Source organism: Canis lupus, chromosome 21, assembly GCF_003254725.2.
Source record: "Canis lupus dingo isolate Sandy chromosome 21, ASM325472v2, whole genome shotgun sequence".
In the NCBI taxonomy this organism is placed as follows: Eukaryota; Metazoa; Chordata; class Mammalia; order Carnivora; family Canidae; genus Canis; species Canis lupus.
The window spans coordinates 15,572,314-15,586,024 of record NC_064263.1 but is presented as its reverse complement, the minus strand read 5'-3'; the positions used below and the strand labels follow the sequence as shown (position 1 = coordinate 15,586,024).

Sequence of the window (13,711 nt, the reverse complement as noted above, 5' to 3'; positions counted from 1 at the left end):
ATTCAGCCTTTCTGAATCCCCTTTTCCTCATATAAGAAAGTGAGAGTAATAATAACTCAATCCTGACACTTAGAATTAACACACATGAAAGTGCTTTGTGTGTGGGAAAGTGCTATGCCAGTGTGAATGCAGACTTCGCCAGTGGCGAAGTAACAGTGGGATCCCTGGGCTACAGATTTTGAGTCAGGATGATGACAATATATAAGTATGTTCATCTTAGAGTTTTAGAGTCCATCTGGGAGGCTACAGTGACTTTGTAGAGCATCACCACATTTATTCAACACTTTTTCATTCAACAAACATTGCTTGGGAGACTGCTATGTGCCAGTCACTATGCTAAATGTCAAGGACACAAAACCATGTAAGATGGAGAATTTGCTTTCAGGGAGCTTTCGTCACTTAGAAAAGAAATGTCAATAAAAAGAAGTTATATCTTATACAGATGGTTCCGGAGTTAATGACAGTTTGACTTAACAAATTTTCAACTCTGTGATGGTACAAAAGCAATACATATTCACTAGAAACTGTACCTCAACTTCTGAATTTTGATCTTTTCCCCGGCTAGCAATATGGCATACACCCTCTTGTGATACTGGGCCGTGAGTGGCAGTTCCCACTCAGCCATGCCATCATGAGGATAAACAACTGATACACTTACAACCATTCTGCACTCATATAACCATTTTGTTTTCATTTTCAGTACAGTACCAGTAAATTATATGAAATATTCAACAATTATAAAATATAAAATAGGCTTTTTTTAGGTAATTTTGCCCAAAAGTAGGCCAATTTAAGTGTTCTGAGCATGTTTAAGAAATGCATTTTTGACTATAATATTTTCAAGTTGTAGTGGGTTTTTCAGGATACAACCCCATCATAAGTCAAGGAAGATATATATAGGGTACCTGTTTGAGTACCTCTGTTTGAGTATCGCTGTTTGAGTGTCTCTTCCTTTGGCTCAGGTTATGATCCTGGGGTCTTGGGATCGAGTCCTGCATCAGGCTCTCTGCATGGAGCCTCGTTCTCCCTCTGCCTATGTCTCTGCCTCTCTCTATCTCTCCCATGAATAAATGAATAAAATCTTTAAGGAAGATCTATCTATCTATCTATCTATCTATCTATCTATCTATCTATCGATATTAAGTGTAGAGACAGTATGCAGAGGGGAGTAGTTAAAGGGGTTATATTCAGCTCTTGAATGACAGAACAAAGTCTTGCCATTGGGACCTGACCCTATTTCTCCCATACTCAATCTGTCCAGACATCTGCTAGCTAATGAGTAAGTAGAGGACTTAATGTATGAGAGAACTACCAGAATATATAAGATAAGGCCATCCATTCAGAACATTGGATACTTTGCTCAGGTCAATTGAGTACATTACACGGGTAATATGTGTGTGAGGGGAAGGTAGGGATGGCATGATGGCTAACAAAGATAAGGTCACTTGGAAAATTCTAGTTATAAATCACAGCTATATAACAAAGACAAGTTTTTCTAAGTACATAATGAAGACCACAAACTAAGTGCTTCATTGAGTTATGAACCATAAACTTGGCCATAAGAACTAGGCTCCTTTGATCTTTTCCCATTATTTGCAAGATTACCAAAATTCCGGTACGGTCATGAACATCCACAATGTTTTTAACTACCTGTCACAGAGTTTATTCCAGAAAGATAGCTTGATCTAGTGAAAAGAAGCAGTCAATAAATATTTCACTAAAAGAAAGAAGAAAGAAGGAAGGAAGACAGATGGAAGGGAGGAAGGAGGGAAAAGAGGGCAGGTGTCACGGGCATTAAACCTGAACATTTACGGGGGCCTGGCTGTCTCAGTCAAGTAAAGCATGTGACTCTTGATCTCTGGGTTGTAAGTTCGAGCCCACGTTGGGTATAGAGATTACTTAAAAATAACATCTTAAAAAAAAAAACAACCCTGAATATTTAAATCCCAGCTCTTACTCTCTCTAGTTTGGTAAAACACTGACTTAACCTCTTTGAACCTTATTTTCTTCATCGGAACATGGGGAAATAACTTTCAGGGTGATAGTGAGAATTAAAAATTACTTTTATAAAATGTTTGGTTAAAAATAAGTGCTTAATAAATTGTTGCTGGTAATTCTTATATTTAGGTAAATGGTGCTGATGCTACCACTTATCAGTGGCATTCAACTACATATTTTGTGTACTTTCTTATATGGTTATATATGCCAAACTATATATTTATAAAGGTGCTATTTTTAGAGTATAGTTATGGATTTGGAAAAAAATCTGCATTAAAAATAATTAATATACCTTAAAAAGGCATGCTCCTCACTATTCTATTGGATGCAAATATATCTCATAGCATCCAGACAAAAACACTAGCACTTTTACCTGTATCCCTCGAAGTGAGTAACAAGCACCAAGCACTTCAGTATCATTTAAACCGCCACATGTACTGGAAGCCATAATGCTCTTATCCATTCCCCACCCTTTTTTTTTTTAAAGATTTTAGTTACTTATTCATGAGAGACACACAGAGATGCAAAGACACAGGCAGAGGAAGAAGCAGCCTCCCCACAGGGAACCCAGTGTGGGGCCCTATCCCGGACCCCAGGATCACGCCAAGCCAAAGGCACACACTCAACCGCTGAGCCACCCAGGCATCCTTCATATTTCCTTTTTAATTAAGGTGCTTCTGGAGTCATAATTGAAAGTTACTTTTTCTCATGTGGTATCAGGACTGAAGATTAAGAAGAAATACTCACGGACAGGATCTGGTCTCCTCTCTGGAGCTCCCCACTCAGGTCTGCTGGTCCACCAGCCAGAATGAAGGATACAAAAATACCTTCTCCATCTTCCCCGCCCACAATGTTGAAACCCAGGCCAGTGGAGCCTTTGTGCAGGACCACCTTGCGGGGCTCCCTGGAGAAACAAGTAGAAAACAGAGCTCAGAGGGTGACCCACTCAAAATTTAGGTTGCTTTTACTTTTTATTGAGATATATGATACCAGCAATTCACTACCTATAAAATGGCTTCCCAATGTAAGATACATTAGCACCTTAAGAAAAATGTTAGTATCAGGGAAGATACTGCAGTTTCTCACGATAACAAATGTCAAAATACCATGCAAAGTCATTCCTTAATTCCAAAACATTTTCTTACACTGGACTTACTTCCATTTTTCCTTTGTTTAAAACATCTGTTTTTGTATTTTTAAAAAACTGAAACATAATTGACATATAACATTAACTTCAGGTGTATAATGTAATGATTTGATATTTGTACATACTGTGAAATGATCATCAGAATGAGCCCAGTAAACATCCTCCACCACACATAGTTACATTTCTTTTTCTTGTGATGAAACTTTTAAGATCTACTCTTAGCAACATTCAAATGTATAATGCAGTATTATGCACCATGTTGTATACCATGCTCCCAGGACTTATTTATTTTAAAATTAGAAGGTTGTACCTTTGAACCACCTTCACCTATTTCACTCTCCCCACCCATTTGCTCTTCTATGGAGCACCACAGTAGTGCTCAGAAGGATGAGTGTATCTAAAAAAGAGAAGAGAATCTGGGGGACACGAGACTAGACTGAATAGGCCAGATCATGAAATATCTTACATATTCGTTTGACTGTTAATTAAAATGTACTCTGTAGGCAGTGGAGACTCACTGGAGTTTTTGAGGCATTGAGAATATTTAAATCCATTTTAGAAGCATTAACAAATGGTCATACGTAGGATTGCTAGAGAGGAGAGTGCAGTTATGATGGGAGATAGGAAAATTGGTTAGGATGTTGACTAAATAATCCAGTTTTGAGAAAGTGGCAGCATGAACAAGAGTGACAACAGTGATAATGAAAAGAAAGGGCAACATAAGGGAGGAAATTTGACAGGGGAAACAGTGGATCCAGAAACTGACTCAGGCAGAAGAGGAGAGAGGAAAGAATATCTACGTAATTGGCAAAAGGACAAGGGAACCGGAATCCAGGATCATGAAGATGAGTACGATTTTGACATGCTCCATTCCAGGTCATGGTGTGTTATCCATGTGATGTTTGGAAACAGTTGGAGACAAAAGGTTAGGAATATGGATCCACAGAAAGGACTGCAAATGCAGATTTCAGGCTCATCAGTAAAAGGATGAGAGATCAAATCTTGAGCTATTAACTGAGTTTGTGTCGAGGTTAGATAACTGTAGAATATAGAATTTTAAGGGACCTTAGAAGGCATCTAGTTCTATTTTCTCATTAGTAGTTTTAAAAAATGTATTCTGTAAGCCTTGGGTTTGACCAAGGCACTTTTCGTATCACCCACCCTCCTCTCAGAAGTATCCCAGTTCCACTCATTAAAGTTTCTTTTATACTTTCCTGCACTTAAGGATGTAAGAATGGCAAGGAGCCATTTTACATTGGCTATTTTTACACTGATGACTACACAGAGTCTATTATTTGTTATCACATTCCCATGCACAAGCAACGCATTATGTATCCATATTTAGCCAAATTTTGAGGAAGGGCATAAAGTGCACATACACCTTGGACTATAATATATTACAACACAATGGATTAAGTCAGAGGTAACTTGACATAGAGTCAATTTATTTTATTGCACATTTACTTTGTAAGCACTACTATACCAGTCATTGTTCCAAGAACTCAGAAAATTTATAGGCAAAGCAAACACCCCTGCCCTGTTTAACCAAATACCTGGGTGCCTGTGGCCCAGTCAGGATGACATATAGAATTAACTAAACATCAAAAAGATTGGGTTCCCTGTTTCCTTGCTGGGTGCCAGTTGGGAGTCTCTCTCAGGTTCTAGAGGCTACTTATATGCCTTACTATGTGGTTACCTCTATTTTCAAGCTGGCAATGACACACTGAATCCTTTTCTTATTTAGAATTTCTGTGGTTTACTCTTCTACAACTAGCCAGATTTAACCTTTTGCTTCTCAATGGCTTGTGTGATTAGGTTAGGCCCAGTCAGATAATCTTCTCAACCTAAGATCAAATAATTTGTAACCTTAAGAACATTTGTAAATTCTTTTTTTCCATTTATTATTATTATTATTATTATTATTATTAAAGATTTTATTTATTCATGAGAGACACAGAGAGAGGGGCAGAGGGAGAAGCAGGCTCCCTGTGGGGATCCTGGGTCGATCCTAGGACCCACGATCATGCCCTGAGCTGAAGGCAGATGGTCAACTGCTGAGCCACCCTGCCATCCCTAAGGTAATTTAACTGTGAGAGTAATATCATAAGGTAGAAATCATGGGGCTATCTTAGAATTTTGCCTACCATCGGTGGAGAGACAACAGAGGACAAATCTTGAAGGACCCTGTCTACCATTCTAAAACTTTGAATTTCACTGACAGAAATGGGAAGCCACTGAGAAGAAGATTGCTTGACTTAATTTATGTTTCTAAATGGTTACTCTGGTATAAAATAGATTCAAGGGGCAAAATTTGAAAAAGTGAGATCAGTTATGTGGCTAATTGCTATATGTAGGCAGAACAGTGGCTTGGCTGAGAGTGGTATTAAAGGAAGTGGTAGGTAGTGGGTTTATTTCCAATCAGTTTTCTCTCTCTGTCCAGACTAATTTCTCTTTTTCTCTTTTCAGATTCAGTGATTCTTTCTTCTGTCACATTTATTCTGTTCTGGAGCCCATTCAATGAGTTTTTTACGTTGGGTTTTGTATTATTCAGCTTTAACATTCCATTTGAGTCTTCTTTATATCCTCTTTTTCTTTGCTGAGACTTTCATGTCTTTTCCCATTTATTTAAGTGCATGTATAATCACTTGCTGAAGCATGATGAGTACTTTAAAATTCTTGTCAAGTAATTCAAACACCTGTGTTATCTCAGTGTTGGTTTCTATTGGTTATCTTTTCTCATTCAAGTTGAAAATTTCCAGATTCTTGGTATGAGAAGTGATTATTTTATTATATACTGGACATTTGTGTATACAGTGTAAAATGCTATATCCTACTTAATTGAGTTTTTTGCAGGTTGTAGATCAGTTTAGGCATAGCTTGCAGATCCAAGTGAGATGGATATTCAGCTCCCTACTTGTCCCTGGTGATGCCAGCAAGGAAAGTGGGGTACTAACTAGTATTCTACTCACTCTACTTCATTGCCACTTAGTAGGGGTAGAAGCTCAGTTCCCTGTGGGTTTGCTGACACCAATGGGAGAGTGAAAATGGGGTGCTGACTAGCGCTGCCTTGAACCATTTTGTTCTGCCACCTTGCCTCTAAGTAGAGCTAGAAGTTCAGCTCCTCCCTTGACCCTGCTGATGCTACCTTAAGGGGAAAGAGTTCTGCCAACTAGCACTGCTTCCCTCTTCCTTCTCCTACGTCATTGCCATTGGCTGGCAGTAGCAGTTCAGCTCCTGGCTGGTCCCCACCAATAACAGGAGTAGGGAAATGGAATGCTAAATAGCACCACCTCACTCCAGTTTGTTGCTGCTAGGTGAAGGTTCAAGTTCAGGTCCCCACTGGAGAGTGAAGTGTCAACTAGCACCATCTCATGCCACCTTGTTCTGCCACTTTGCTGCTGGATAGGGGTGAAAGTTCAGCTCTTATTTGGCTTAATGAAATCAGCCCAGTGGAAGAAATCCAGGGCCATCTTATAAACTGCCTCTCCTGGTTTCCTTTGCTGGGGCCAGAAGTCCAGCTATCTAGACACAGTCCAATGGCACTGCAGTGAAGGGCCAATTTTTTCTCTGGTGGTTGGCCAGAGTTGGAACAGTATTATAAAAAGGTTCCCTGTTATATTAATCTACACTTTTGCCAATCCTTAGGTTACAGGTTGTAGGCTTTGCTTGAGGCTTTTTTAGTCTGTCCCTGTTGATGGAGGTGCCAGGGTATAGGTGTCTCCAGTGCTCCATCTAGGATACACAAGAAGTAGAAAGAAAATTTAGGGAACTCACCACAGTGTCATTCCTCTCTGAGTCAGTCTGACTTATTTCCAATTCATATAGTCTTCCCATGTTTATTATGTGTAAAGTTGTGTATGTGTGTGTGTATTTGTGTGTGATAAGGCGGAAGATTAGAGATAATGGGGATATTCTATTTTTAGGCTGCAACTAGAAGCCCAGGTTCTGGATACATTTTGAAGGTAGGGGCCAACAGGATTTCAATAAAAAGTTATTGTAGAAATATCCCTCTTTCCTCAATCTTTTTTTTAAAATTTTTTATTTATTCATGAGAGACACACAATGAGGGTCAGAGACATAGGCAGAGGGAGAAGCAGGCTCCTTGCAGGGAAGCCTGATGTAGGACTCGATCCCAGGACCCTGGGATCATGACGCTCAACCACTGAGCCACCCATGTGCCCCCCTCTTTCCTCAATCTAAAACATGTACTCTTAGTAGGTCCAATGACATTTAAGCTATACATGGTAAACATAGATGGAAGGAAGGGGCTACTAAGATTCTAATGCTTATCTATGTACTTGATGGTTTTTGTGCATCATTCCATTTATTCCTCAAGACAATCCAATGAAGGATGCACGAGATGTCTGAAACTTTTGAAAGTGATCCCAAAAAGAAAGTTAAACAGATGCTTGGATAGATGGATAGGAATTTTATAGAGCATATACAGTAATATTTTAAAACTGCAGTCTAGATGACAGGTGACTAAGCATTTTGAAAGAATCCTTTACAGGCTTTTTATGCTTGGAAATTTTTTATTACAATATCTTGAGAAAAATTAACAACCTAATGAGCAAATTATTATGACAACTTTTTCAATTAGTGAAATGAGATTGCTTATTCAAGTATTTACTGAGTTTAGTAAGTAGCAAAGGCAAGATTAAGACACAGGTTTTCTGGGATGCCTGGGTGGCTTTGTGGTTTAGTGCCTGCCTAGGCCCAGAGCATGATCCTGGAGTCCCCGGATCAAGTCCCATATCGGGCTCCCTGTGTGGAGCCTGCTTTTCTCTCTGCCTGTGTCTCTGCCTCTCTCTCTCTCTGTGTCTCTCATGAATAAATAAATAAAATCCTAAAAGAAAAAAGACACTTTTTCTGACTCAAAATTCCAGAGTCTAGACTATGGTATATTCCAGAGACTGCGAATCAGAAAGCTAAATGCTTAATCTGATCCGGTGTTTACAATTTTTGAATTTGTTCATGTTTAAAATTGGGAAAATTTGCATAAAATATAAATTTATGACTATATATGGAAAATCAGACATTCTATGAACATTGGCTCTAAACATTGTCTTACAGCAACAGTTGGCTAGATGTGGCCCTCTTTAGAAGGGGCATTCATTCTCCAGTTTGCCAGTGTCTACCACCTCTCCCTCAAGGTTCTCAGACAAAAAAGTTGTATGTGGTATGACATTTGCACGTCTTGCAAAGCTAAGAGGAGAGTAAAATATTTCTCGTACTTATGGTTTTATCAAAGATGAAAAAAATGAAAGCTTTATGGAGAGAACCTGCTATTTTAATAGGAAAATGGGAGACAACACAATTCCTTTGAAAGTAAGGATTATCCTTACATGTTCAATATGCAAAGTGGCTCTTCAGAAAAAAAAATACAGCTTTAAAAGATCATTATGAAACATCTCTCCCCATTACCATCTGGGGGATTTTTGTTAGTTGACCCCTGAACAGAACAACACATAATTCTTGAATGACAATAAATTTTATTTATTTTACCTGGACAAGTCTTTTAAATAAAATATTTGGAATTTTGTCAACTTCTAAGATTAAAATACCTTTTTAAAAATAGAATTTTATATCACAGTGAGTTATGATGCTTATTTTTTGATGCTTATTTCAATAATGGAAAGAAAAGACAAAACAAATAAGTCTGTAGAGGGTATGCAAATAAAATAACTTAAACACACTTTAAATGGTGTACTTTTTCTAATTTAATTTTTTCTTTTTAAAGTTTTTTTTTTTTAAGATTTATCATTTATTCACGAGAGGCAGAGAGAGAGAGAGAGAGAGAGGCAGAGACACAGGCAGAGAGAGAAGCAGGCTCCATGCAGGGAGCTTGACGTGGGACTCAATCCCAGGTCTCCAGGATCAGTTCCTGGGCTGAAGGCAGTGCTAAACCGCTGAGCCACTCAGGCTGTCCTTCTTTTTAAAGTTTTATTTGTTTTTTAGTAATCTCTATGCCCAATGTGAGGCCTGAACTCATGACCCTGAGATTAAGAGTCTCATGCTTTTCTGAATCAGCCAGGTACCCCTAATTTGAACTTCTTATGCTTATAACCCATTATGTTAAACTATAGATTTTAAAGTTTTTTCGTGTCCTTTTTTTGTTAGCAGATCAAAATCTTGTGAAGAATTACAGGTTCTATTACACTGATGCTTATATAAGTCAACTTGTCTAAACTAGTTGAGCTTTAGACACACAGCCTATGTTCACACAGGTAGTAAACGCCAGAACCAATCTCTCTCTCTCTCTCTAAAAGTAGGCTCCACACCCAGCATGGAGCCTAAAGCAGGGCTTGAACTCACAACTCTGAGATCAAGACCTGACCTGAGATCAAGACCTGAGCTGAGATCAAGAGTCAGACACTCAACTGAGCTACCCAGATGCCCGTCTCTTCTTGTTAAGACAATTTTTTAAAGAGCAGTTTTATGTTCACAGCAAAACGAGAAGAAGGTACAGAAATTTTTCATATACCTCCTGCCCCTACACATGAATTGACTCCCTCACTATCAGAGTAGTAATCTCCCACTTATTATAAATGATGGACCTAGTAGATTGACACATCATGTTCTTCAGTAGGTGAATAGCTAAGGTAGTACATCAAGACCATGGGATTTTATTCAGCACTGAAAAGAAATGAAGTATCAAACCATGAAAAGACATGAAGGAATTTTTTTAAAGATTTTATTTATTTGAGAGAGACAGAGGTAGCGACTGAGATGGCACAAGCTGGGAGCCACAAGTGGGAGCTCCCCACTAAGTGGCACTAAGCACTGCCTTGTGCCAGGGCTTGATTCCAGGACCCTGGGATCATGACCTGAGCTGAAGGCAGATGCTTAACCAACTGAGACACCTAGGGGCCCCCTTTTTAAAAAAGATTTTATTTATATATTGACATGGAAGAATCTTAAATGCATATTATTAAGTGAAAGAAGCCAGTCTGGAAAGGCTACATATTGTATGATTTCCCACTTTTTTGACTTTCTGGAAAAGGCGAAACTATGTAGATGGTACAAAAATCAGTGTTGCCAGGGGCTATGTGGGCAAGAGCGTGGAAATAAAAGGGTGGAATATAGGGAATTTTAGGGCAGTGAAATTACTCTGTAGAATACTCTAAGGATGGATAGATGTCATTATACATCTGCCCAAACTCATAGAATGGGCAGCATCAAAAGTGAACCCTAATGTAGATTATGTACACACAACTCTACTGTGGCATTTATCACGTTATGTAGTCATTGCTAATGCATCCTTTTCCCTTAGTAGACTGTGAACTATAAGAACCTAGGCACCAGCACTACCTCAGCAGTAGTAAGATGCCTGACAAGTAGCAGGGACTCAGGAAGATGATAGTAGTAAATAAATAGTAGTAGTAAGATGCCTGACAAGTAGCAGGGACTCAGTTACTGAATGAATGAATGGATGAATGAATGAATGAATTCCCACGGTACTTTAGACCCTCCTTTACCCTCTATTTCATATTATAGTTATGCAAATGTCTTTCCTTTTTGCTAGATTTTAACCAGAGATGGCAAAATCTAAAGCCCACAGGGATAGGACGGGTAACACAAATATGAAGGCAGCAGGCTGAGTAGGGATTACAGGAAACTGGGGAATACATTCCACCTAAAGGGCTGTTTCTGCTCAACTCTGGACAATTGCTCCAAGCAGAAATACTGACTAGTATTGGAAGATTCTCTGATTTATAAAGACAAGTGAAGAATCTAGATTTTGATGCAAATTTCCAGAATTTTATGTTGGTAATGATAAAAAAAAATTAGAATTATGATGCAGGTCAAACCAAACATGTTTCTGTTGTAGCTCCAGCTATGGGTGACCAAGGACATTCTGCACCATCCACAGTTTGATGGCACATTCAATGTCTGCTTCATATTTGTCTCCTCTATGGTGCTTAGTGTGGTACTTGGCTCATGGCAACTCTCTCTAACTTTAAGTCGATTTATATTCCACATTTATCCCCACCTCTGTCCTTCTCTTTTCAAGTTCTCTCATTCTGGAATATATTTTTCTTTTCTTTTGTTTCCTTTTTGTCATATTTTTCCCCTTTTATATTAGATGTGTTCAAAGACCACCTTCATTTTAAGCCTCAGCTCTCACTTCTGCATATTTACTGCCTATGCCAATGACTCTAGGTCTGTGAATATAATGCCCTGCATTTCCATGAACTGTTTCATGTGTGAGAGCATTATGGCTTCCAGAGAGATTATAAACTATTGAAGATATGGTGTCATGGCTTATACATTTCTAGGCATCCCCAATATACCTAGGCAAGTGCACAGCACAATGAATACCTTACAGATGAATAAATGAGAGCACACCACCAATATATAAAGAACAGTAATACTTTTTATACTGAAGTGATTTGGAGTCTAATTTACTATGTCATTCACAGTCAAGAATTCAGAAGGCCTAGGTGCCCATTAATAGTCATTATCATAGTTCATTATATATAGTCAGTGGAACAAAATTCTAACTCTGATTGAGGGTTGAGCCCAGGGATCATGATGTTCTGGAAGCCATCCCTGATGCTATCCTCAGCCTCTCCTAGCATTCTCTCCATGTATTTATCAGAACACATATTATACTGGGTTGGTTTTCTTGTCTACCTCTCCAGCTAGAGTTGGTCAACTTGAGAGCAAAGACCATGCCATTTGCTTCTTGTACTCAAAATATGCTACAGAATAGGTATAGTCTACTAATTTGAATTTTCATTTTAGATTTTAGGTGTGGAGTCTACAGAAGGTAAAGTTTGTCCACTCATAATATGTTTTTTTTTTAAACTGATCTATCCACTTAAAAACATATATTAATTATCCATTCAATCTTTCAACAATCTAGAGTACCTACTTTGGGTCAGGCATTATGAATACAAAGGTTAAGAAGCCTGGGGTGAGAGAAGCCACACGTAAGCACATAGTTATAGAGACCAGGAAGGCACATGTGCTAGGCTAGAAACCTGTGTGCAATAAGCTAAAGCAGGCAAGAGAAAAAACAACCAATCTTCTAAAAATATTTTGTCCTTTTATCATCACTTGGGTGAAATATGCTACATTAATTTATGCAGCTTTATTTTTCTTTTACTGTGATATAAAAAGCCTTTAAAATTATAAAACCTCTGAATGCTGAACAATTCTCCAGCCTGACTTCTTCCTAGCTGAGGCAGATCAGCAGCAGCATAATCTTGTCCAGGTTGAGTCTCGGAGGATGCTCAAAACTGGCTAGGATGTTTTCAGGAGAGGGGAGCAGGGTACTATATATTATTTTTTCCCCTTAAACCACATAGTTTGAGGGGTTTGGAGGTTCAAAAAAGGAAGTGATTGTTTATACCTGAAGACTTTCCTCTGACCATTAGTGGGATATTCCTTGAGCTCTGAACCTCTGATGTCGGTGAGTCACTTCAGTTAACTCCCAAATATCTATGGTGAGAGGCTATATGTAGTGTAGTGAGAAGTAAGCTATGAAAATGTTTCCAGTCATCCTTCTAAGTTACAAACCTGACCACGCTACCTTCTTGCTCAAAAGCCTTCCAGGGATCTGTAGGCCCTCAGCATAAAGTCTAAACTAAGCATGGCATTCCAAGTCCTCCATCATTTGACCACCAACTTTCCTGATCTCTAAATTCATTGTTAGTCAATGTTCAGCCGTATATGCTCCAGCCACACAAAATTGCCAACCACAGCTCATCACACCAGGTTGTTCCCTGTCTTATCATCTTTGCCCAGGCTACTATTTTGGCTAAACAAATGCCTTCTTTTTGCTATCCTCAGCTAATGAACTTCTACTTGGCCTTCAGAATGGAAGCCAGGTGCTATCTCTTTCTGCCACCTTACCCACCCTCTCCTCTAGATACACTGGCCACTTCTCCTTTTTTTAACTACATTGTCTTTTCATTGATCATCCCATTTCTGTTACCCCTATTGTTCTAAAATTACTTTGTTTATCTGTTTATGTCTACTGTGAATCTGTATGGTTCTGAAGGATAAAAAGCATGGTTTATTTATTTCTGTGATTTGGGGAAATAGTAGCAGTTGAGCCTATAAGAGAAACATACACAAAATATATTTCATGAATAAAGAAAGAGTGAGCAAGACATTGGGAGAAATGATATTGAGTTTTAGTACTATCTATGTAGGGATTTGTAGGAATCCAGACACGCCCACTTTGGAGCAGTTTCTTTGCTAGGGTCATAACTTGGCAGATAATAATGTTTGCCTCATGGGGAACATGAGGTAAAATTTAGATAAGACAGTGAATTAAAAGCATCTAGAAGACGGAAAAACAGAGAAAACTGTACACCGAGATTCTATTTCCAGCCATTTGGTAGATTAAGGTGTCCTGAAAACCCCCTTAGAAAAAGCTAAAAATTCTGAATAGGATACTTATATAATATCTTTAAATGACTGGCTAAGCTGTCAAGTAGGTAAGAGATACCTTCAGAGGCCAAAAATGAAGTGGGAATACAAGAGAAGGATGCAAGTGCTGAGACTAGCAGCAGACTGGAGAGCTTGGGCAGGTTCCCAAAGAGCTAGTGTTCC

The 13,711-nt window shown here is 38.7% G+C and overlaps 1 protein-coding gene across 30 annotated transcripts in view; it reads right to left on the bottom strand.

Moving 5' to 3' along the window:
- The window catches only part of DLG2 (discs large MAGUK scaffold protein 2), a 1,976,108-nt gene that overhangs the window by 356,415 nt on the left and 1,605,982 nt on the right, over positions 1-13,711 (bottom strand). For all 30 annotated transcript variants that reach the window (XM_049098993.1, XM_025419434.3, XM_025419437.3 and 27 more), the window contains one exon: positions 2,746-2,902. In XM_049098993.1, coding sequence (XP_048954950.1) covers positions 2,746-2,902 — 157 coding nt within the window. The remainder of the gene's footprint in view (positions 1-2,745; positions 2,903-13,711) is intronic.